Source organism: Propithecus coquereli, unplaced genomic scaffold, assembly GCF_000956105.1.
Source record: "Propithecus coquereli isolate 6110/MARCELLA unplaced genomic scaffold, Pcoq_1.0 Scaffold598, whole genome shotgun sequence".
Taxonomy (NCBI): Eukaryota; Metazoa; Chordata; class Mammalia; order Primates; family Indriidae; genus Propithecus; species Propithecus coquereli.
The window spans coordinates 334,940-360,391 of record NW_012151929.1 but is presented as its reverse complement, the minus strand read 5'-3'; the positions used below and the strand labels follow the sequence as shown (position 1 = coordinate 360,391).

The following is a 25,452-nucleotide window of genomic DNA, read 5'->3' as shown; positions in this document are numbered from 1 at the left end:
TTGAGCAGGGCCTCTTAGAAGGTGACAGTTGGGGATGCTGCAGAGGAGAGCATCCACTGTCAGGCAGGGGTCACTTGGCACCTCCAAGGCCAGCCTGGAAGAAAGACTTGAATATGGACTGTGACCCACAAGTTACTAACCCCTCCAAGCCTCTGTTTCTTCACCGGTGAAATGGAAACATTAGTGTTCATTCCTTAGGACTTTACTCAGATTCAGAAAAATGTCACATGAATCACCCATCACAATGCTTGGCATGTTGGGGGCACTCAGCAAATCTTGGATTTATTTCCTTCCTCTCTGAAAAAAGTGGGCAGAGTTATTTGTTCCCATTCTCTCTGTACACAAATTGGTCATAGACAGACATAGAAATAGTGTGATTACTGTTTGTTGAATGCATATGCTTGATGGAGTTTCAGCACTTACACCCCGCCCCCCCTTCTCCCAAGATCTGCAGGGAGAGCTCCGGACCTGGCCCTGGCCGGCACAGGCATGCCTGTGCTATCGGAGGACTCGGGTGAGTGCCTCTCCTGGACTGAGCCTGCCACTTCCCTGAAGACAAGAGCCTGACAGCCTCCAAGCCCTAGCAAAGAGAGCTTGGGGAGAGAACGCCCCCAGGGCAGGGCTGAAATGTTGTTTGAGGGTCCAGGGTCCTCCGGACGGGGAGTACCCATTGTGTTGGCTGCACCTTGTTTTTCTTACGCTCTCCACAGGTCTGCATGAAACCCTGGCACTGCTCACCTCTCAGCTCAGACCTGACTCCAACCACAAGGAGGAGATGGGCTTCCTGAGGGATGTTTTCAGTGAAAAAAGCCTCAGTTACTTAATGAAGGTGAAATCCCATTTCATCCCACCTGGGAAAGGTTTCTAGAGGTCTTCGTAGCTGTCTGTGACCCTCAGAGGTCATCCTAGCCATCTCCCTGCTCCAGAAAGGACTTCACTGGCCCACTAGGCAGGACTTTGTCTTATTCTGCCCCGTCTGCAGCCCTGGGTGTCCCCATAGCCATGGGTGGGTGTGTGGTGACATTGGCTGTCTTTGCAGATTCATGAGAAGCTTCGCTATTACGAACGGCAGAGTCCGACTCCAGTTCTGCACAGCGCTGTGGCTCTCGCGGAAGATGTAAGCCCCTTACATCCTTATAAGTCCCCACTCTGTAGGGTTGCCTCATCTTGCTCGTCACCATTGCTTAGCCTGGGGACATTGGGAATTGGGAGTCCAAAAGTAAAGAAGTGTCTCCTTCTTTCTCCTCCTCCTCTTCCTACCTGGGTCCCCCGACAGGCAGGCAGGAACCTGTGAGCGTTGTCCAGGCTGACAGACACGGTGACATGGGGCCTCCCATATACTGCATGTTCTTCAGAAAGTTCTTGTGAAAGTCATTTTCCTTGTTGGATCCGTTTGGCAGTTCCCGAACCGCTCCGAGGACTGGCGATTTGAATATTTGACCTAAGCACATTGTACTCTGCTTTGGGAAGCCTCTGTGAAGTCCTGAAGTTAGGGGACCTGCCTTGTGTCCCCACTTACTGGCTCAGGCTTCTCATTTTTTAAAGGAATGCTTCTTAATTTCTCACGGACCTAGTCCTCGGTGTGGCATGGTTGGGGAAAAGCTGTCCCAGCTGATGACTAAGATCAGCTCCTGAGTCAATCACCTTAGCCCAAGAGATGGCCTGGCGAGGGATGGGGTGCACATCCCTTGTGCCCTACTCCACGGAACGTGGACTGGAGTGTGATTAGGAGCATGTCAGACTGCCCGGCTCCCAGGCTCAATGCTGTGTTTACCACTGGCTCTGTGACCTTAAACAGGCCACTTAACCTCTCTGAGCTGCAGTTTCCTCATTCGTAAAATAGCATCATGGCGAGGCCACAGACAATAGAGTCTCAGAAGCCCAGGCTCAAATCCTGGCTGTGCTCATTTACAGCTTTGTGACTTTGGGCAAGATGTTTAGTCTCTTTGAGCTTCAGGATTCTCATTTGTAAAATGGCAAAATAGTAGAACCTGCTACATTTAGTTTGTTGTGAGGGTTAGTGACAAGATCCTTATAGAGCAGATGGCACACAGGAAGGGCTTAATATGTTAGCCCCTCGTAGGATAGCCCCACAGAGCTGCTCAAGCACCCCTGAGCCCTGGCGTGGCCTCCCTGGGTGCATCGTCCTGCGGTGGCTGAGGGCTTGATGTGCCCCTGGGTGCTGCGGCTGTTCCTGGGGGTGCCCTGGAGTCTGAGGTCCAGGGAGGAGGGACTCTCAGTAGATTTGGGGCCAGGGGCACCCCCAGCTGGCTGTGGCGTTCTGTCTCATTCCCCCGCAGGTGATGGAGGAGCTGCAGGCTGCCTCTGTGCACAGCGATGAGAGGGAGCTGCTCCAGCTGCTGTCCACCCCCCACCTCAGGGTAGTCACGCCTCAGCCCCTGCCCGCCCACGCCTCTGTGTCTCCCGGGATGGGGGCGGAGGGAGCTCTCCTTAGGGAGACGTCTGAGGGAGGCTGCTCAGCCCCAGTGTCTGGGGTGGTTGTCTCTCCGGCATGATGTCCGAGACCCTCCAGCCCACTGCCCAGCCAAGGCCTGCCGAGCCCTGTGTGCTGCGGGCCAGCCCTTTTCTCCTGCTTTCCCGACAGGCTGTGCTCATGGTACATGACACGGTTGCCCAGAAGAATTTCGACCCTGTCCTCCCCCCTCTCCCTGATAATATAGATGAGGATTTTGATGAGGAATCGGTGAAGATTGTCCGCTTGGTGAAGAACAAGGAACCCCTGGTACGTGGTGCCCAACTCCCTTCCCCACCCTTCCCTTGCACCGCACCCCAGAAAACTGGGGGACCTCCTGATGTCTTCAGAGTGAGTGATGGCAGCTTTGTCAGGGCTGGCGCTGTTCCTGTAGCACCTTTGTGTGTAGGGCACTCCCTTTATCTGGGTGGATACAGCCCCCCTCAACTGTAGCCAAGCCACGTGGTGCAGTAAATAACCCGCACAGCTGTATGGGGTGGCCCTGACCACCCTCTGACCCAGAAGTGGACAAATGGAGCCTGAGAGCCAAACCCAGCTCCTGGCTTGTTTCTATAACTACGGTGTTTTGGGAGCACGGCGGTGCCTGCTCACTTGCATACGGCCTGTGCTTGCCTCTCCACTACCGTGGCAGAGTTGGGAAGTTGTGACAGAGACTGTGCGGCCTGCAAAGGCTAAAATATTTACATTGGCACTTTATAGAAGCAGTTTGTGGATCCCTGCTCTGAATCCTGGGGAAGCGCAGGGCCCAGGCGCTCCTCCGCCCAGCTGACGGATTGTTACCTGTTTCATCCTGGTTCAGCATTGATTTACTGAGCAAAGAGACGGGGTTGTTTATTAGATGGAGGAAAGCGGTGGAAGTCCAGACAGTTGAGTGCTTGCTCTAGAGAACACCACAGCTGGCATTCTCTGTTTTCAACTCCTGCAAACAGATGAGGATCTCTTCTCTGCCTCTGTTTCCTCACCTGTCAAATAGGGAGACAGCCATAGGTTCGGCTGATGTAGTCTGGGGCCTCCTGTGCAGGCTCCACGTTGGGTGCCTGCAGTTCAGAGCTAAATAAGTGATGGACAGAGATGCAGGAAGGTTTGCAGGTCTGGGACGCAAGAAGCCCTGGGGTTCTTACCTGATGCCCTCTCTTTCCAGCAACGATGATCTCATGTACTTCAAATAGGTGACAAGGATGAAGTTAACAATAAGCGTGCAAAGGTGTTTGCAGTTACGGCCAATAATAGATGGTTAACATTGTCGAGCGCTTACTGTGTGCTAAGTGCCTTGCGTGCATTACCTGGTGTAATCCTTGCAACAATCCTTCCAGTTAAATGTGATCCCGTACCCCAGAGGAAACAGGCTCGGAGAGGATAAGGGACTTCCTTGCTTAAGGCCACGTGCTTTTAGTAAATGGCAGAGCTGGGTTCACACCCACGGCTGTGCAACTCCAGAGCTCTCAACAGTCCAGCCAGCGTGGTGCAGGGAATCTGGGCTCATTAGTGCCTTTGTCATCCTAGGCGTCATTGTCACTGTGCTTCATGGGCCAAGTCCTTGTCCTGAAGCTCTGGCTGGGGCATAATTGGTTCCCCTTGGCAACAACAGAAGGCCCAGTAACCCTGTGGTTGGTTAGAGGCAGGTTGGATTTGCTGGCACACGTTATCCTCATTATTGAATGTCTTTGCAAGTGGACAGGGCTGTGAAGTGGCAGAGAGGTGATAGTGACACACAGGGTTTGGCATCCTATAAAGCTTTCCACCTTACAGGCTGAGTGACCTTGAGGATGCTTAACTTCTTGAGCCCCAGTCCCTCATCTAAAATGTCTCAGGGTTATTGTGCTTTGTAAACTGTAAAGTGCAGTGCTATGCTAATGGAAGACGTCAGTTATATTGTATTCTCCACACTGGGGAGGTCCCCACTGATCTGCCCTCTAGGGTGGCAGAGGGAGGGACAGGGGAGGCTGTGTTGGGCTCAGAGAGTCAGGGCCTGTGGTCTGGGACGGCCTCTCAGGAGCCTGCCCGCTCTGTGTCGGATGCAGGGTGCCACCATCCGGAGGGACGAGCGCTCGGGGGCTGTTGTGGTGGCCAGGATCATGCGAGGGGGTGCTGCAGACCGGAGTGGTGAGTGGTGGCAACGCCTGGCCAGGATGACGGCCATCACCCCAGGGCCTTCCCCTTTTGCTCACAGGCCTCCTTACCCCCTCCTGTTGGGTCACCTATTTGGGATGTGCTTTGCTTTCTGGGATTGGGGCTGGCATTCTCATCTCCTCCTGAGCCCAGTAGAAATGTATAACAGGCGTGGAGTACTTTGGGGCCACCAGGGAAGGGTTCATGCTTTGGCTTAGCCTGAGGCCTATGATAATTAAGCACATAGCAAGGGCTTGGCGGGGGATTCCTAACTGGGGGGCAAGGATGATACCCTTCCCCCCAGCCCCAGGTGCCTTGCAAGCTGCTGTTATGAAGAGAGGGTGCTCATGCCCCACATTTGTTTGAGTGAAAAACAGGATGAGAATCACTGGTGTGTGGAAGGACTACGAAGCTGCGAAGCAAACCTGGCATAGGGGACGTGGGGAATTGTCGCAGAGAACCCTAGACCAGTGCTTCTCAAACATTCACGAGCACTTGCATCCCTTGAGCAGGTTGTTAAAATGCAGGTTCTGCTGCAGCAGGTCTGCGCTGGGCCCGAGATCCTGCACTCCTCACCCGCTCCCAGGCGACACTGCTGCTGCTGCCCAGTGCCCAGGGTGAGCAGTAAATAGGACCCTGCTATATGCAGGGACACTTGGCTTCAAAGCAGTGGCTGATAGCGTGTGTAACACTCTCGATGACATCTTCACTGGGGCCTTTACGTTTCCTTGTTGGGACTTAGGAAGGCCATTGTTGGAGTGTGTCTGTAAACCCAGGACGGGGAAGAGTTGATGATATTTTTAAAAAAGCAGAGGTTACAATAGAAAGAACACAGGCTTCATACCTCACAGTAGCCGTGCTGGAATACTGACTCCATTCTTCTTAGCAGCATAGCCTGGGGCAAGCCGCTTAATCTTCTGTAAATTGGAGATTTGATCCTGCGATTGTGAGAGATTGTGAGACCGCCTGCCCAGTGGAGTGCCCAGGACGCAGTAGGGCTCAGTTCGCCCCTGTCCCACCTGCCGGCTTTACACCTGGAGTCTGCCCTGCAGCGGGCTCCTTGGGTGCCCAGAGCTCAGAGCTCCAGGGACCTCTTCCTGCGCCGATGGTCGTCCCTGTGTCTCCTAGGCCTGGTCCACGTGGGAGATGAGCTCCGAGAAGTGAACGGGATCGCCGTCCTGCACAAGCGGCCCGACGAGATCAGCCAGATCCTGGTCCGTGCTACGTGCCTGCAGGAACGTGGGGGGCTTCACACACCAAGAGCAGGGCGTTTCCTGGAGCCAGGGCAGGCTCTGGCTCAGCCTCGCTGTTGCCGTGAGGAGGCGTCAGGCACAGTGGCCTTACCGTGTGCCCCGGGTCCGGGCTGGGGCAGGAAGAGGGGGACTTCCCATCCACCTGCTGCTCTCAGACCCACCCTTCAGCACAGCCATCCTCCCTGCCTCCTCCCTCCCTGCTCCCTTTCATGAGGACACTTCTGAGTCCTGGGTTCGAGTCCTGGCTCCACATCTTTGTAGCTGTGCAGCCTTGGACAAGTCATCAAATCATCTCAGTTTTCAATCTCCTTTTCTCTAAAGTAGGGACAGAGATGGTTTCTCAACCAACGTGTGGTTTTCATTAGGGCGGAAACATCTGGAACAGGACAAAGTCCTTTGCCGCTATAAGGGGATTCTAGGTATTAAATGCTGGGATGAAAACAACCTCTGTAGTCCATTCTGGGGAGTTTAAGTCAACACTGAAACTCCCCAGAAAAGCCCCCACCGTAGCTTTGTTCCCTTCATCCTGGGGCATTCTCCTGCGGCATGGCATTCCTTGCTAACTTCTGATTGTTTTGGGGGCAGAAACAGGATGAGGTCTCAAGAGGGGAGGCCCACTCTTTAAGGCCCCGCTGTAGGGGACCCAGATTGCGGGCAGGCCATTCAGTCTTTTTGCCCAGCTTTTGGGTGCCAACCTCCTTGTGTTCAGATCTGTGGTCGGGGCGTTCTGGGTAGTGACGCAGGGCCAGGAGACGATGGGGTGGGCTGTGCTTTCCTGGCTTGACAGCATTCTTCATCGTGGGCCCCCAGCATTGGGGTGCGGGGTGTCTGGAGTGGAGGGAAAGGGAGCTTCTAGAAAGCTGGGAGTGGCCTGATATTGAAGAGCTGCTGGGGAAAATGGAAGCAAAGCGGGAAGTACTCATCAGGGCCCAGCCCTGAATCGGGCAGGAAAGAGGAATAGGAGACTGAAATTGGGTGTTCACACGACCCAAGGGAAAAGCAAGGAAGGAGCCCTCTGGGGCCCTGGAGATCAGGAGGGGAGGAGAGGTGGGATTCAGTGCATGGAGGATCCTTGGGTTCCCATTTAAAATTTTCTGTCCGTTTGTCCTCTGAAAATGCAGATACTTGGTTTCTGAGTTTTGCTTTAGTTAACTCAGCCAGGGCACCATCCTAGAAAGGTGGGCCTCAGGGGCGGCTGTGAGTCTGGCTTTCATTCCGAACATCGGTGTTTGGACCTGAGAAGTAGGACTTGGACCCACGAAGGGTTGGACCTGGGAGGTGATGAGCCTCTGTTCTCTCTCCTTCCAGGCCCAGTCCCAGGGATCCATCACCCTAAAAATCATCCCTGCCACCCAGGAGGAGGACCGCTTGAAGGAGAGCAAGGTAGGGGAGGTGGGCTCACGGGGCCTCTGTCTGCTCGGGATCCAGTCCAGACTTTGGAAACATCATTTGGGAACAGATCACAGATCTGGTCCTGGTAACCTGTGCCCAGTAGAGGACTTTAATTCAATCACAAAGTGATTCATTTGTTTGTACTCTGCTTCTTTCTAAACAGGATTTGACGTAGCTTACTAATAAAAGACAAGGTTATTTGAATCGAAATAGAAAGTCAGGACCATGAAGAGGGGAGAAGGTACGAAATGTGCCTGATTCTGGACCAATTAAGTAATTGCCATTTGTTTAATTATTCGAGCCTACCTTACTTGGCCACCTCCTCTGTGCCAGGCGCTCTGCCAGATGCTGGAGACAGGGACGATTAGTGGCTTCGAGCGTTCCTGGTGCCAGGGAGCAAGTCTTTCATTGCTGTGTGATAAGTGCTTTGGCAAGATTCTGTACGAAGAGTTACAGTCACCTTGGAGGGCGTCACAGAGTGGGGGTGTTGGAACCGAGGCTTGAGGAGGAGGAAGATGAGCAGGACTTGGGGGGAAGCCGAGGCTGAGGCGGAGCAGGTACAGACACTCCCAGGCATCACGGAGAGGAGTGTGTGTCCAGAGCAGTGAGAATGGGCAGTGTGATGGGTCTTGGGGGAGGGTGGTGGTGGGTTTTGCTGGGGAGGTGGGTTAAGCCTGTGTTCTGAACGGCCTTGAATGCTTTGTTAAGGGTTTGGGCATAATCCCTGCTTAGTTTGAGGCCTCTTAGAAGCTGACCCCAAGACAAAGGTTTGAATGCCAATGGTTTATTTGGGAGGCTACCCCAGGAAAGGCCAGTACAGGTGTGCGGAAGGGAAGGCAGCCAATCTGACAAGGGCTGTGTTATCAAGCAAGTTACTACTGCGGGCACATGGAGCTTAGTCCTGCTGGGAACTTGGGGATCCCCTGTAGAACACACATCTCCATTGTCCCACCCAAGAGACCTGGGAGCAGGGGGATCTATACACCAACTCCTGCCAGGCTGCTCCTGGGATTAATTCCGCAAAATTCCTGCAGCCGGATTAGGGTAGACCAGGCTCCAGGGGCCAGAGAAAGTAAATCCTTAGACATAGAGATGCAGGTGCAGGTGTGGAAGGCCTCAGGCAAAGAGGTGCAAGTGCTGCCAGCAAGCGCTGGCAGATGCAGGTGCTGGCAGCTGACCTGGAAGTCAGCCCAGGGTGCACTGAAATGGTACAGCCCTGGGAGATGGGGGAGCCACCCACAAGATAGCCCCATAGATGGTGAGAAGCTTTTAAAGGGTTTTTTTTTTTTTTTCTTAAGGAAGGGAGTGATGCAGCCATACTTGTGTTTTAGAAAGCTCCCTGGGGCAGCCATGTGGAGGAGGGTGGAGTGGGTGTAGGTTGGAGGCATTGGAGGCCTGGTAGGAGGCTGTTGTAAAAGCCCAGGTGAGAGATTATTAAGACCTGAACTGAGGCAGTGGTAGAGGGGATAGAGAGGAGTGTGAAATCACTTTGATTTCACAATAAATTTGGATCTGAGCTTCCTGGCAGCCAAGGCAGAAAGGGAACATGATGAATTATATACTGTTCATCAGTGGATAGAAGTAAGCATGCCAAATTTTCGAGATTGATTCCCGTCCTGCCCTCCTAATACTCAGTGCATGAAAGAAGAGACATTACAGGCCTGAGTGTGGTGGCTTACCCCTGTAATTCTAGCAATCTGGGAGGCCAACGCAGGAGGATCACTTTAGGCCAGGAGTTCAAGACCAGCCTGGGCAGTAGGGAGACCTTGTCCCTACAAAAACATTAAAAGAGAAAAAAATTAAAGGGGCATGATGGCACATGCCTACAGTCCCAGCTACTCAGAGGGTTGAGGCAGGAAGACCACTTGAGCCCAGGAGTTTGAGGCTGCAGTGAGCTATGATGATGTCACGGCACTCTAGCCCGAGCAACAGAACAAGACCCTGTCTCAAAAAAAAAAAAGAAAAGAAAAAAGAAAAAGAGAGCCATTACAGCATCTGGCACAGAAGAGATATCGATGTCAGTAAATACTTTGGTGGATGAGGATTAATAATGGACAATGTCAATGACAGTTTTTTACAGCAAGTGAAGAAATAATCCTTATGTGGATATTTTTTATTTGTACTCTTTGATTAAATCCTGGGGCATAAGTAATATTGATTCTTACCTGGTGGAAGGTGATTCTTCCTGGGACAAGCTAATGTGGTCCCAAGTGCAGCTTCGAGGGTTCTGACTTGAGGCAGGAGAGAACTTGGTTTTCCCAGAGGACACAATGGGTAGCCTGCCCTCAGTCCCTCCCTCCCGAACACTGATTCTTGATCCAGATGCTTGGTCTGGGCTGGCCACACCCTCTCCTGAGTGCCTGGGCCCCTAGTAACTAACACCTGTGGCTGGATGGGGGTGTCTGTCCCCATGATATATGGCCAGGAAGTTCTCACTGTTGTCTGACTGAATCTTTTCTGGTTGGCACATAAAAGAACAGAGTTTGGATCTGTCTGAAGAAGACCCCTGATTGCTTTGTTTTTTCAATTTGCTGCTGAAGTCACTGGGCCCCAGTGGTGCGGAAATAGAAATAAATAAAATAAGTCCCTGCCCCTGAATTATAGACGAGGACAAGGAAGTGTGAAGAAGTGCGGTGTCCTCATCCCATCTTCTCCAGTGGGGGTGCCTCCAGGGGGGAGGAGGAGTTGGGGCTCGGCCAAGTCTGTGGCAGATGAGGCAGGATCGAGCTGTAAAAACCGTGGGTGTCAGTTACCCACCGAAAAGTCATGCTGAGGAACAAGTAACAGTGGTTTTGTTGATGTTTGTGTTCTTACCAGAACATCGAGATCACTTATGTAACAGATGACGGCTGACTTCCTTAGGAGCAGTTGGCATGTCAAAAACAACATCCGAGTTAGAAATTTGCTTGCCTTTACTTTTTGTTCACAGGATTCATTGTTCCTGTGTGTGTGCTGTTGTGAGGGCAGCAGGTCAGATAAATAAGGAGATATTTAGGTGGGAAAGAGCAATTCAGTTCTCTGCCCACCTGTTAGTTTTTTGATTCGGGATGGATTTCCTGACGATAATATCCAATAATGGTTGAACAACAGTAAGAACCTAGGTGCAGTGTGGGTCTGTTTAACTTTCTATTCTCAAGGCTGCTTGTTCTTCCTAAGTGTGGTTGGTCACTGTCATTTGGCCTTCGATGCGGCTCACGTGGAGAGGGGCCACCTCACCGGAGCCCTCCCTGTGCAGGTGTTCATGCGGGCTCTCTTCCACTACGACCCCCGGGAGGACCGGGCCATCCCCTGCCAGGAGGCGGGCCTGCCCTTCCAGCGCAGGCAGGTCCTGGAGGTGGTGAGCCAGGACGACCCCACGTGGTGGCAGGCCAAGCGAGTGGGGGACACCAACCTCCGAGCCGGCCTCATCCCGTCCAAGCGGTTCCAGGAGAGGTGAGTCTGGGTTGTGTCCTAAAGGTCTTGTTCCAGAATGGCAGAGGCTCAGGTACATGCCAAACCCCCTAGTCTCTGCCGCCACTGCGAGCTCGGCCCACTGGGTGTTGTTCCCTGAGGTAAGTGCCGATTGCACTTGTATTTGTTCTTCTTGTCCCCTGACAACAGGGCTGTTTTAAGATGTAAAGAAGCGTATGGAAATTTATGTTATTAAGTTAATGTATATTTTATAATGCATAGAGAAAGTTGAGAAATAAATATAACAATGTAGAAGTGGAGAATTAGGAAAAGAAAGTTACCCAAAGTCTCGCCACTGTCTAAACAGCATCATTTCTGTCCTTCCTGTGCTTTTTCTGTGAGCGTTGCATACAGAATTTGGGGTCTTGCTTTTTTTTTTAAACTTAATAATTTGATGTTAGCATTTCCCGTATTATTACATGTTCTGTGCAGTGCAATTTTAATGGCTATATAATATTTCATCAGGAGATATATCTTAAATTCCTAGGCAGCAAGTATTTATCATGAATTGAGCAGGCCTTGTGCCCCCCCTCCAGCGTCTTGCAGACTGCTGTGCGCCGATGGTTTCTGCCCTGGAGGAGCTTATAGTTTAGTTTTCCCACTTAAGTCAGACATTCCTCAAACGAACAGTTTATATAAATGTGATGGGTGCGAGGGAGGAGGAAGTGGTGCTCTGTGAGTTCATATTAGAAGGTTACGCCCTCACCTGGGCATGCAAGGAAGGCTTCTTGGAGGAAGGGTCATACCTAAGTGACTTCACTACTTTCCTTTGGCTGCACTTTTAGGTCGTCTCCAATTTTTCACTGTTATAAGGCTGCAATGCTTACCTTGCACAGACTGTTTTGGATATTTTAAATGGTTTCCTTAGCATAGATTTCCAAGAGGGTAAAGTCTGGGTCTGAGGGCTGGCAGTTATGACTGCGTTGCTTCCCTGTGGCTTGTAGCCCTCTCTCCATCTTGTGTGTGGGATGTGGTGACGACAGAACCTCAGTGGCTTTTGTGGTGTGGTCCCCAGGCCAAGGCTGTCAGCATCACCTGGGAACTTGTTCGAAATGCAAATCCTTGGCCCCCACCCCAGACCTGCTGAATCAGAAACTCCAGGGAGGACTCTGAGATCTGTGTTCACAGATGTTCCAGGTGCTTCTGAGATGCTGAGGTCTTGCTCTGTTTCCTCAGGGGAGCCCCAGATCTGTCTGCACTTCTGACTTCACAGGTCTTGGCTACATCTTACCAGAGGGTGTGGGGGAGGGTTCTTTAGCTGCATTTGAATGTGGAAATCTAGACACCTGCATGAGCCCTGGGGCGTTTCCTCAACTCAGAGATGAGGCCCTGGCCACCTCTCCACCAATAGCCACACTGGATAAGCCGATAAGTCGCCCGGGGCTGACTCTCTGTTGCAGGGGAGGCGCGTTCAATTAGGGTCGCTTTTGTCCTCAGCCTCTCCTGGGAGTCATTCTTCTGTCTCCCAGCTTCCTCAGCAATAGGGAGGCTGAGAATAGGCAAGGGGCCTCCTTTCCTCAGGAATGAGCCCTAAGAAAGTAACGACCAGCTGGTGACTGTGGACACTGGGCTGGATCCCTGCGTGTGGCCAGCCTGGGCTGGACGAGCTTTCCCAGAGGGAGAGACTTGGTTTCCTCCTTCTTGGGAACTGGTGGAACTCACTGCGAAGCAGGTGGCCCTCGGAGTGCGCAGCTCGTGCCCACCTGTGGGATCCAGCCTCGGTTTCCTGAGTTTTCCAGAAGGCTCCTTTCAACTGGTTCTCTGGCCCAGCTCAAGGGCCCACCCATCCCCTTGTATCCCCACAGACGACTAAGCTACCGGAGAGCCACGGGCACCCTGCCGAGCCCCCAGAGCCTCAGGAAGCCCCCCTGTGAGTAGATGGGCATGAATGACACTCTGGGAGGGGCTTGGAAGAAGTAGACATGGGGCTGGGGGGCCTCCAGGAGAAGAGGGGGGAGAGGCATGAGGAGGGGAAATGGGGTGGGTTAGGGCAGCTATTCCCCAGAGAGGAGCTTCTATATTTGGGACCCATAGATGACACTGGGGGTATGTTAACACCTCTCCCCAAAGGGTGTGCAAACGCACACGTGTGTGTGTGTGTGTGTGTGTGTGTGTGTGTGTGTGTTTGGAAGCGGGTCTACAGTGCTCATTAGAGTCCAGGGGCTCTCTGACCCTGCAGATTGAAGAAATACTGATGTTGGAAGGGAGCAGAGAAGCCCTAGAGAGGTCCTGTGCCTGTGTCAGGGGTGCCGGATTTATTTAGCAAGTGCCAATAAAAGACACCCAGTTAAATTCAAATTTCAGGTAGACGATAAACTGTTTTTCAGCATAAGCATGTCCTGTGCAATATTTGAGACAGACTTATACTAAGGAATTATGTGTCACTTATTCGAAATGCAGGTTTAACTGAGCGTCTTGTATTTTGCCTGGCAACCCTACTCTGTGTAGCACTTTACCCTTTAGAAAGCACGTCCACCAGCCTTCTTGCCTTTTCACCGTCACAGCAACCCTGTGAAGTAGGCAGTGTTGGGCATCCCCTTTCCAAGATGGGAAATGGAGGTCCACAAGGTTAAGTTAAGCTGGGCTCAGGTTCCAGAAGGCCTGTGACCAGAGTCCCAGCTTAGGGCCCCATGCAGAGAGGAAGCTTTTCCAGGGGGTGGCCTCTCTGGGGGTCAGGGAAGATCGCAGGGTCGTCACCGAGGAGAGGCCTGAGCAGGCGCCCTGTGACCAGGGCACGGCTGGCCTGCAGCTCTGCTCCACCCGGCTCCATCCTCTGGCATCTGCATTTTCCCAAACAAGTTTCAAAGCCCAGACGAGAAAGAGCGGGTCTGATTCCCACTGCAGGGTCCTGGAGTGAGCCACTTTTCCAGACGTGCTGTCAGATTGCAGGGGCTGCTGAGTGCATTGGCCTTGGAGCTGCCTGCGCCAGTGATGAGCTGGCTTTCTCTGGGCTGCTAATGAGACACACACAAGGAGACTAATTAGAGCAGGTCTTGGGGTTTAATAATGGACCACAGCTCAGATCACAGGTTTGTTGGAGGGGAGAGAGAGGCCAGATGGTGGGCTCCTCAGGCGCCCAGGGCCGTGGCTGCCTCTCAGCCGCAGGGCCCCTGCTCCCCTCCACTAATGCTGTTCCATCTGTCTTTTGTGCAAACCGCAGATGATCAGCCTTGTGACAAAGGTAGGCCTGGCATTTGTCCCCTGTGCACATGGGCAAGGCCCCTTTTCTGTGGAACATCTAGGGCTGGAGGGGCTCCCCGCCCCCCCAGGTGGCTGTGCCCCTCCAGCAGGCACTCCACACACCTCTCCCTGCTCTGCCAGCCGGACATGCCTGTTCCTTGCGGCGGGCAGAGCTGTTGGGACAGGGTTCAAGGCCTGGGAGCCCTTCCCTGCCTACCTGGCACGCAGGGCCCAGCCACCCCCATGACTGCTGGGTAGGAGACAGGAGATGGGAGGGTGGGGCAGGGAGGATGAATCCTTCTTCTTATTCACACCCGTCCCAACTCAGGGACGGGCCTGGTGACCAGCACCCCCGCCAGGGCCCGGGAAGGCTATTGGGGCCCTAAGCATGGAGGCCTGAGTGAAACAGAGCTTGCTTTCCTGGGCTGGCCAGGACATGGCCAGCATTTCTTCCCAGCTCCCCTGAGACACCATCCCAGAGGCGCTTCCTGCCTGGCCCTCCAGGCGCTGGGTCCCTCTGGGCTGGCTGAGTGTCCCTCCCTCTGTTTGGTTCCCAGAGACCTGTGACTGTGAGGGGTACCTCAAAGGGCACTATGTGGGTAAGTAGCAGAGCTCTCCCCGCCGACACCCCCGCCCCCCCGCATAGCCCACCCCACCTTGGGCTCCAGAGCTCTCGAGAGCAGCTGAGCCTGCGGGACCCACATCTCCCCTCAGCTCTGTCAGCCAGAGGAGGGGCTGGGGCCCCCACCCAGCCACTGGGCACAGATCCCTGGCAGGAAAGGGACACCACCCCTCCATTAATACCAGTTTTATTACCATCTTAACTGGAGTTTATTCAGTGTTAGCACCACCATACAGTGAGGTACTCCAAAGTACCTTCCCTTTGTTTATTTTGGTTGTTCCAAAGGCCTTAGAGATAGGCAAAAAGTTTTTTAACTTTTGTTTTGAAGTAATTTCAAACTTACTGAGAAGCTGTAAGAATTGTACAAAGAACTCCCATATACTGGAGTTTCAATAGTTGACACTTTGCCATATTTTCATATGTATTTTTCAAGGCCAAGGACATTCTCAGGGCAATTATCAAATTCTGGGAATTTAACATGGATACAATTCTATTATTTTATATACTGTCATTAAAATTTCATCCATTGTCTCAATAACATCCTTTAGAGCAGCAGCCCCAAACCTATTTGGCACCAGAGACCGGATTTGTGGAAGACGATTTTTCTGGGATGGGTGGGGCAGGGGAGGCGGAGCTCAGCGGCGATGCCCGCGATGGGAGCGGCTGTAAACACAGATGAAGCTTCCCTCGCTCACCTGCTGCCCATCTCCGGCTGTGCAGCCTGTTCCTAACAGGCCATGGACCAGTACCGGTCTGCGGTCCGGGCATTGGGGACCGTAGCTTTAGAGCATTTTCTCCTGGTCCAGGATCCAATCTAGGACCACAAATTGCATTTGTAGATTTGTATCCGCATTTCACAGTTAAGGGAATCGAGGCTCAGAGAGATGAAGAGACTTGTCCAAGGTCAGTCACATGCCGAGCAAAACAGTGACCTTGAATCCTAGTTTGTGGATGCCAGGGGTCACCCTGTCATCACATTACTGTGCTTCTTGGACAACCCCTTCCTGTAGCAGAAGTCTGGGAGAAGTCAAGGGGCTCAGTCCTACTTCCAAGTCTGGCCAGGCGGAGAAAGTCTTTACTTTCTCCTGGGATATCCTGGGACAAATGCCACAGGGTCCCTCTGCTCCCTCTAAGCTGGTCTTCGGAGGAGCTTCCGGCTGGGCTGTAGGGAGAGGCTGGGTGGCTCACAGGAAGGGAAGGTGTCCACAGTAGCGGAGCCTCCGGAGCTGCTGACATATGAAGAGGTGGCCAGGTACCAACACCAGCCCGGAGAGCGGCCCCGCCTGGTGGTTCTGATCGGTAGGTGACGTCCTGGGTTCCCAGGGAGTGGACTGGTTTCCTCCCCAGGGGGTAGGGAGGTTGCTCAGCAGGGACCTTGGTCAGCCTTCCCTTTGTTTCCCAGGGTCTCTGGGAGCCCGACTGCATGAGCTGAAGCAAAAGGTGGTGGCCGAGAACCCACAGCACTTTGGAGTTCCTGTTCCACGTAAGAGGGCCCATGTGGGGGTGTGTTTGTATGCACAAACATCAATATTTCTTGGGGACTTGACTCCCTAGATCCATCCTAATCCTTACTTTGCATCTGAGGGACTGCCAGGCACTGTTTGCTTTAGGTAAATTGTGGGACCAAGGCATGATGGGAAGAAACCTACTCTCAGTGGTCCACTAGGACCCTCTGAGACGGAAGCTGGAGGACCACCTGCTTGGTTCCTACCTGGGGTGGGAGGTGAATTCAGAGTACACTTCAGGCAAAGTGGAAAGCCTCAACCTGTCACTAAGGACCCCCACGTACCCCCCCCACCATGGAGGTATGACTCAGAGTTGCACTGTTAGGGACCAGGGAAATTAGTGCAGATGATGTGGCGGGAGATGAAGCTGAGTCAGAGGTTTGGGCACATCACGAAGGTTTTATATACTCATCTAAAGTGTTTAGAATGTAATCGGTAGATGGATAAAAGTTTTAAGCAAGGGAATGACATGGTTGGAAAACTGACCCTTGCAGCCCTACTAGAGTTTGGACTAAGACGCTACACGTAGAGCACAGAGCATCCCTGGGGTCCCCCAAAGGCCAGAAGACACAGTCCGCCGAGATGCCATCTTTTCATTTGGAAAAAATTATGTGTTGCTCGTGCGTGTTCTTTTTCTGTGGAAGACCTGATTTTCCTGAGAAGTGCACATCGCAATTCTATTATGGAAATCAATGGGAAAACACTATGTGTTTTAAAATTTTTGTTTGAGAGCCAGCCTTATTGAAAAACATCTAATCCGTAAAGGGACTGTCTTCATGTCTCCTTTTCTCCCAAATGAGAAATAATTGAATGAAGAATTAAAAGCATAGAGCAGGGTCAAATGTATTTGCGGCTGTTTTGCTCTCAAAAAAGAAAAACAATGAAGAAATAAAAGCTAGGACTCGGGGTCCCTGAAGTGATTCTTTAAAAGCCATGGAACCCATGAGGCAGTTCAGCAGAGTGGCTCAGGGCATGTGCCTGGCATGAGACAGACTGACGCTGGCTCTGCTACCTACGCTTGGGGCCACTGGGCGTGGTGCTTAATGTCCCTGCCCCTCAATTTCCTCAGCTGCAAAACGGGACGCCTCCTTTTGCCCACATCAAAGAGTTGTTGTGTGAACAGTGGTATGTCTGGAAAGGCAGAGAGCCTGATGAACGGAAGTGTTTGGTTTACACACACAAATCAGCAGTGACCCCCTGAGTGAGGGCACAGGCCTGCCGCTGTCCCCGCTCACTGTGATATGACATCTCTTTGCCCAGTTTTCCTTCTCTTTTCTTGAAAAGATACCACCAGGCCTCGAAAGAGCCATGAGAAGGACGGAGTGGAATATCACTTTGTCTCTAAGCAAGCGTTCGAGGCCGACCTACACCACAACAAGTACGTTGCTTGATGGGCCAACTGGCTGTGGGTGTTTGTGACTGTTCCATAGGCCACTGGACCCCTGGGAGGGCGTCCGGAAAGGATGTGGGGAGCGGGAGAAAAGTGGTGTAGGGATGGCCACTCTTTGCTAATTCAGGGATGCTCCGGAACTAAAGGTCCTTTCTCCTCTGGTGGCGTTTTCAGGTTCCTGGAGCACGGCGAGTACAAGGAGAATCTCTACGGAACCAGCCTGGACGCCATTCAGGCTGTTATGGCCAAAAACAAAGTTTGTTTGGTGGACGTGGAACCCAAAGTGAGTTCCCAGGCTAGTTGGGCGTTTCCAGTTAATGGAATTTATAACCTAGGAGATTGTGTATCTTAAAGAACACTTGACCTCAGACTAAGGAATTTTTAGTCCAGAACACTGAACGTTAACTTTCCTTGGCTCGCCCTTTGAGAATCTGATGAAAGCTTTGTACCCCAAAACATGCCCCTGTATCCACAAACACTGCATTAATTGTAGGGAGCTCGTGGACCCTGGGTGGCCCACAGCCCCAGGCAAAGCTGGGGCTGAACTTGTGGCACCTGGCCACCCCCTCCCCAACTGGAGCAGGTGGAATCAGTGGCTTAGGGGACCAGTGAGGGGGGCAGTCAGGAGAGCAGTTTGAAAGGGAAAAGGAGGGAGGAAGACATGACCCCGGGAAGTGCTTCAAACACGTCTCCAGTTCTGCACCGCTGGCATACTGCTGGCTCTGCGGGAGCTTAGCTGTCTTTTTAACCTTGTCTTTTAGACAAACTTCCAAGCTCTGACTTCAATCTGGGGATTTTTTTTTTCCTCTATAGAAGCATATCCCTGATGTTATGATATAAACCGCAGGCTTCATTTTATACAAGTTTGCTTGAAACAAACATTTTCCAAAAATCACATTATGCCTACGAAGGAAAACCCTCATTTGCACTTACTAGAAGTTAGTAGTCAAAATTAAAAGTCCAAATTTCAAAAATGTTTTTGAAAAGTGATTTTACTGATTTTTTTTGTGTGTGTGTTCAGATAGTGCATACAGCATTTTAATACTGTTTCCAAATAGAGGCCCTTACATCGTAGATAAAATGCACTAATTTACATGATTTGCATATCAAAAACCTACAGTCTGCAATTTTGTTTCAAGTGATCTCATTTGCTTCGCAAAGCTTTTCTTCTTTGACTATCCAGAGAAGGCCTGTGTGATAGTACAAATTGTGCATTAGCGCAGTCCAGATTGATGATATTTAAATAAATATTAATAGATACACATTGAGTCCTTGTTGTCCGACAGGAGCGTGCAGCGGGAGGCAGAGCCTTAGAAGGTTAATTAGAGCTGGAGGGGTCAGAGCTAAGAGAGAAGGTAACTCTCTGAGCTGAGCCTTTGGAACCTTCAGTCCTCAGCGAACCTGCCTTCAGGGCCCCGCTGAGTTCAGTGTCAAAGTGAAGGACAAGAAAATGAGCAGTTGATCTGCCTAGTCCACGTCCATTGTCATGGGATCAGTGTAACCAGGACCTTTGCCTTTGAGGTTATAGCATTGAAGTGCACGATCCTTGAGCTTTAAAAAGTATGTTTCACAATGAAGTATTTCAAACGTATATAATCCTGAACTTTCTCTCTCAGGCACTGAAACAACTGAGGACCTCAGAGTTCAAACCCTATATTATATTTGTAAAGCCTGCAATTCAGGAAAAAAGAAAGACGCCACCTATGTCCCCAGCTTGTGAGGACACAGCAGCACTACTTGTAAGTTTAAAGCTGATCATTTCTTTTCTGAAAGGCTGGAGGAGGCTGTTGAAGCATAAGGGTGCTTGCGGCTGGAGAGGGACGCAGGACGTACCTTCTGCACAAAACCATCTTTCCATTTTGCCTGGCGGCAAAACTTAGAGAAGATGGTCACGTGGCCAGAAGGCTCAAAGTGGAACAGGCAGAAGTGCCTCCCAAACCAGGCAGGGGTGGCTTTGCCTGGGCTCGCTACCTTCGGCTCCCTTGTGTAAGCACTCTCCCCCAAAATATGACATCTGTCAGGGATCTGAACTGAGTATGACAAACTGCACTCATCTGTTGAACTCCTAAGCCAAACCCCGGTGTAAATTGCAACACTAACTATTAATAACAAGATCATTATCATCGCTTCACACCAGTTCGAATCCTCAGAGAATTAATCTATTTCTAAAATGAGTGGATGAGATAATCTAATATGTTCCTAAACGAACTCTGCTTCACTGTCATTGATTCTTTGCTCGGCCCAGTCTGTGTCAGGATCCTCACCCAAAACTTAAATATTTGACCAAGTTCTTCCAGGACACATGGGCTTGATGACTTATTTCTTCTGGTTTTCAACAGGGTTGGTTAGGGGAATGAGATGGAAGTTGTTCCGGAGTAGATTTTGCTTGCTGTCCCGTGCAGCTGGTTTCAGCTGAAGGAAGCCGTCTCATGTCCTTCCCCTTGGTCAGGAAGCTCCCTCCAAGTAAACGTTTTGATGCAATCGTACTTCATACTAATTCTGTGTTTTAATTGTCCACATCAATTTAGGATGACGTGCCCAGAAGGACTACTAGAAATTTTCTCCTTTAGGAACTCTAAGGAGATCATCAGCTTGGTCTAGAATCACTTAGAAACAGACAGCATATTCATCATGGTGGTGGTAATAGCAAGAACAAAAAAGTCAGAAACAACCTCAATGTTCAGTAGTGGGGCTCAGTTTAATACACTGCGTTACGTGACGCTCGTAGGAGGGAGTGGAATATTATTATAGCCATTTAAAAGTCCTGCGTTTGAGGAATATTTGATGACATAGCCAAATGCAATAAAATGTCAAATGAAAATAAATCAGAAAATTAAAAATTATGATTTTAATTTTGTGTCACACACAAAGAAAATACATTAAAATGCTAAAGGCAGTTCTCCCTGAATAGTGGGCTCATGACTAATTTTTGTTTTCTGTTTTACTATGTGTTTCTTTTTTTGAGAGGGGGTTTAACAACTTTATTGAGATAAAATTCACATACTGTACAGTTCACCCATTTAAAGTGTACCATTTGATGATATATTCACAGAGTTGTTGCCATGAGCACAGTCAATTTAAGAACATTTTCATCATCCCAAAAAGAAACCCCGAGCCCATTAGAACATCCCATTTTGTTTCCCTGCAATTCCTTCCTAACTGCAGGCAACTGCTAGTCTACTTTCTGTCACTATAGATTTGTCTCTTCCAAACGTTTCATATAAATGGAATCGTATAATAGATGACCTTTGTATTTGGCTTTTTTCAATTAGTGTAATGTTTTTAAGGTTCATTCATGTATCAGTACTTCATTCTTTTTTATGGCTGAATAATATTCCATTGTATAGAATATCACATTTTGTTTATCCATTCATCAACTAATGGGTATTTTGGTGGTTTCTAGTTTTTAAGCTATTACGAATAATGCTGTGAATATTCATGTACAAGTTAGTGTGTGAACATGCGTTTTCATTTCTCTTGGGTGTATATCTAGGTGTGGAACTGTTGGGTTATATGGTAACTCTATGTTTAACATTTGCAGGAATTGCCAGACTCTCTTCCCTGGCAGCTGCACCATTTTACATTCCCACTAACCGTGTTCAAGGATTCCAATTTCTCTACATGCTCATTAGTGCTTGTCATTGTCTGTGTTTTTGATTATAGCCACACTAGTGGGCGTGGTATCTCATTGTGGTTTTAATTTGCATTTCTCTAATGATTATTGATGTTGAGCATCTTTTCATGTGTTTATTGGCCATTTTTATATCTTCTTTGAAGAAATATCTATTGAAATACTTTCTCCATTTGAAAATTGGATTATTTGTCTCTTTATTATTGAGTTGTAAGAATTCTTTATATATTTTGGATATAAGTACCTTATCAAATGCATGATTTGCAAGTATTTTTTCCCATTCTATGAGTTGTCTCTTCACTTTCTTGGTAGTGTTCGTCGAAGAATTTGGTGAAGTCCAATTCATCTATCTTTTCTTTTGTCACTTACGTTTTTCGTGTCCTATCTAAGAAACCCTTTGTCTAATCCAAGATCATAAAAATATCCTCTTTTGTTTTCTTTTAAGATATGTATAGTCTTAGCTGTTACATTTGGGTCTGTCATCCACTTTGAGTAAATTTCTGTGTATGGTGTGAGGTTGGGTCCAGCTTTATTCTTTGCCTGTGGATATCCAGTTGTCCCAGCACCACTTGCTGAAAATACTATTCCTCATTTAATTATTTTTGCACCCTTGTCAAGAATCATTTGGCAAAAAAATAAGGGTTTATTTCTGGACTTTGAATTCTATTGTATTGATCTGTATGTCTGTCCTTCTGCCAGTACCACACTGTCTTGATTACTTTGATTACTAGCTTTGTGGTAAGTTTCGAAATCAGAAAGTATGAGTCTTCCAACTTTGTTCTTCTTTCTCAATATCTTTTGGCTGTTCTTTGCACTTCCATAGGAATTTTAGGATCAGTTTGTCAATCTGTTTTACTATATTTCGGGGGGATTTGTTTTATTTTACAAATATTTCAGGATTGAAAGAATTTAATTACTGGGGGAAAAGCCTTATTTAAAAAGAGTCAGGAAGGCATAAAGGAGAATAAAAGGCAGCTTCCCGGGACACAAAGAAAGTTCTGCCAAATCCTCAAGTCCACAGGAAGCGCCAGCTTTCTAGGAGTCAGAACCGTCCCTGGCGCATGGTTGTCTAAGAGAAGCAGAACTGCAGTCTGTTGCCAGTGTCCTTCCAGCCTGACCAGTTTTGTCATCTGTTCCACCTCCTTTATCACCCACCACAATGCTGCACTTCAAGCAGGTGGGCTAATGATGAAATGCGACCGGCTGATGTTTTCCCTTGTCTGTGGGTCAGTTCACCTGGCAGTTGTGAAATCCCGTCTTGCCCCCTTAGTGTCTCCAGACCCTGCAACCACAGTCATTCTCTCTCTTTTTCTTTAAATCAAAAGCTAGAAGCCACAGTCACTTTCAACACAAGTAAGTAGCAGGGTCACAGCGAGGCTGTTCAGATACGGAGTCCCTGGCTCTACTCCCAGAGGTTCTGACGTAGGAGGCTTGGAGTGGGGCTCAGGCATCTCTATTTTTAACATATAGCCTTTCATGTGATTTTGATTATGTAGGCAGACCCCAGACCACATTTGGAGAAATTCCTCACAAAGGCCTGGGTTTCGTGTAATGTTAAATATTTGTCCGTTATCTGGTACCTGAAGTTCAGGTAGGGGGACCTATTATATAAAACACCCTATGGTCACATCCTCTGTCCGTCTTTGCCACCCACAAGTTAGTGGGGCTTCTGCCTTCTGATCCAGCAAGCTAATCCAGCAGGGGGCAGGGGCCAGCATGGGGGGGATCTTTCCTATGTGATCTTCAGGGCTGTGACTCTCTTGCTGAAGCCATAAGTGGGTGAGTGCCACCTTTACAGGCCAGGAAAAGGGTTCAGGGGGTCTATGGTGGCAAAGTAAATATCACACATTTTACTCCATTAGAGATTTACTTGAGTTCTTTCCAGATGAAAATATTTACTGGGAAGATTGTGGTACCTAGCAAAAATTTTCCTTCTGCCATTTCTTAAATAGCTAAATGCTTCCATGATGAACCATGTGAGTTCCTGGAGGAGGAGAAATTCTGGAAGCAGCAGACAGGTCCATGGGATATGTGTGTAATGGGATGGGGAAGGTGGGATTGAAGGTCAGGGGCAGCACTGGGACACTGCAGAGTGCTTCTGAGTGTAAGAGTAGCTCTGTTAGAATATTCTATATAGGATATAGAATTTGGAAGCATCTCCCAACTTAATCCAGTTTTTTCCCTCCTGGGAGAAAGAAGTAAGAGAAGAAATTATTTCAGACTTTGTGATAGCAAGCAAAAACCATTTCCTAGAACTTTAGAACGCATCTCCTGACATTGCAGATGTTCTCACTAAAGTAGGAATTGGGTTTTGACTGGTGACAGGGAGAAGAGGAGCAGGGAATATTTTGGAGTGTGGGTTTCTCTTTGGGAGGGGACCCTCCCCACCCCCCATGGCAGCACGAAGACACTGAGCCCCTAGAAGCAGAGGAGAGAAGGCAACAGAGGGCTGCAAAGGGTCAGAAAGGGAAATGGGGGAATGTCAGCGACAAATTCGTTTTGTAGTTTTACTTAGAGTGCATCTGCCACTTTCTTTTCTTCCAAAAACCAGGTTAATTGTCAGTCAACTATCCACCTGAAAGTCTACTTATTAGAGGTTCTTTTGAATGGAGAAACAAACAGTGCCCACATTGGGTAAGATGGGGTTGTTTTCTATACCTTAATGTTACATGTCAGGAAGACAGTCTTAAAGAAATCCGGTCCCCTAAGGAAATGGGGAATTTGATAGAGTAGTCCCAGCACTTTCTTAAATAACTTCACTTTGTCTACTTTGCTAGTGTTTGGCCCTGGTATGAAGAAATGGAAAGAAGAATTGAGTTCTGTATTATGAATTTAGGAGTCTGCAGAAGGATGTTAGAGTTATTCTCCTTCTTCTTCCCTCAGTTGATTCCAGAAATGCTAACTTTGCTTTTATACAGTTAATATTATTTATCGTTCTTTCTTGTAATTATGTAACCTGTATATTAAATTGCCATGCAACACAATAATAGTTCTTTGGAACTTCTAGGGGCAGGAGATGTGATGTTGACATGTAATCACAGATAAGGAATCAGCATCCCCCAGAGTACTTCACATCATGGCTTTCAGTTCCCAGGTCCTCAGTAGGAGTTTTGTGAGTGAATGAAGGAACAGTGATTATGTCTGCTGCCCGTTAACTTTCTTCGAAGTTTGACATGATGTTGTCCTTACTCTCTGTTCTTGTGTACACAGTTGGTTAATAATGGGCACAGTCATCTGCTCATCACTTAAAAATTTAAGGTTGGAACATGCCCAAGACAAAGGCATGTTCTTCTTATAGGAGATCAGCCCAGTTCTCCATACTGCTCCTTTCCTTGCAGGACGAGGAGCAGCAAGAGATGGCCGCGTCTGCCGCCTTCATAGACCAGCATTACGGGCACCTGGTGGACGCCGTGCTGGTGAAGGAGGATCTTCAGGGCGCCTACAGCCAGCTCAAAGTGGTCTTAGAGAAGCTGAGCAAGGACACTCACTGGGTGCCTGTTAGTTGGGTCAGGTAACTTTATCCCAGAACAGCCCGGCTGGACGGGACTTTGAAGACCAGGTAGTCCAGTCTCCCTCATTTCACCGTCGGGAATCTCAAGCACAGAGAGGGGCAGAAATCTCCACAGATTCCATCATCAAGAAGAGTAGAAGTGGGAAGTCTTGTTCGTTGTTGGTTTTTGTCTGTTGTTTTGCACTGCCCCTCTTGGAATCGTGAGTTGAAAAGGGCATATCAGAAAACAACACATTTCATTCATTAAAGTATCACAGGCAAGTTGACCCTAATTCTTTGTACCAAAGTTAAGTAGCCACTGTCTTTTGGGGGTGGTGGTGGTTAATTTATACAGCACTGATTTGTAGAGATGTTTAAGCTTTATAAACATAGTGACACTTCATTTATCTAGTTTTGTTGGAAGCTAAGTTGTTTTACCCAAGGGGATTTTCCATGTAACTGAAGTTTTCCTGTCTTCAAGCACTAAAATGTTTTTAACTTTTTTGTTTTTTTTTTTGATAGTGATTGCCTGGTAATAGAAAACTTGACTCTCTGCTTTTTTAAATAGTGAGCATACATGACATTTTTCTGGAAGACCGAGGCACACTTCACCATCAACGTGAATTACTGTGCTATTCTGTAATGCAGTAGTGCCTTCAGGAGCTCTTGAGGAATGTAAGGCCACCTTCCCCTTTCTAAATACCCTCAGATTCCTAAAACTGAGCCCTCGCTTTGTTTGATTTGTCTATATCATCAGTTGTCCCTCTTGTTACTGACGATTGCCTTGGTTCTAGCCTGTCCCTACATTGAGATTACAGGGGCCCCTGTTGTGCTAGATTGTGGGGAACCAGATGCCTCTCTCTGTTAAAACTATGTCTAAGCCATGGTGAAGCATTTCTGCCCAAATAAAAGTATATAGACTCAGAGTGTGGGCCT

At 49.2% G+C, this 25,452-nt stretch overlaps 1 protein-coding gene across 1 annotated transcript; it reads left to right on the top strand.

Annotated features, from left to right (window-relative positions):
* Positions 1 to 143: 143 nt before the first annotated feature.
* MPP3 (membrane protein, palmitoylated 3 (MAGUK p55 subfamily member 3)) lies at positions 144 to 25,452 on the top strand. Its single transcript, XM_012659041.1, has 18 exons — positions 144 to 514; positions 711 to 829; positions 1,040 to 1,117; positions 2,301 to 2,381; positions 2,606 to 2,743; positions 4,516 to 4,597; positions 5,732 to 5,817; positions 7,165 to 7,239; positions 10,484 to 10,680; positions 12,504 to 12,568; positions 13,859 to 13,879; positions 14,436 to 14,477; positions 15,635 to 15,799; positions 15,903 to 15,983; positions 17,290 to 17,383; positions 17,570 to 17,678; positions 19,012 to 19,134; positions 24,365 to 25,452. The coding sequence occupies exons 1-18, from the start codon at positions 490 to 492 to the stop codon at positions 24,539 to 24,541; spliced, it is 1,758 nt and encodes a 585-aa protein (XP_012514495.1). The 5' UTR covers positions 144 to 489; the 3' UTR covers positions 24,542 to 25,452.

What these genes read in the sequence shown, in the direction of transcription:
- MPP3 (XM_012659041.1), top strand. Translation starts at nt 490, where the DNA reads ATGCCTGTGCTATCGGAGGACTCGG. An exon ending in GCCTCAGTTACTTAATGAAG is followed by an intron (nt 830 to 1,039) that starts GTGAAATCCCAT and finishes CTGTCTTTGCAG; the next exon opens with ATTCATGAGAAGCTTCGCTA. An exon ending in CTGTGGCTCTCGCGGAAGAT is followed by an intron (nt 1,118 to 2,300) that starts GTAAGCCCCTTA and finishes ATTCCCCCGCAG; the next exon opens with GTGATGGAGGAGCTGCAGGC.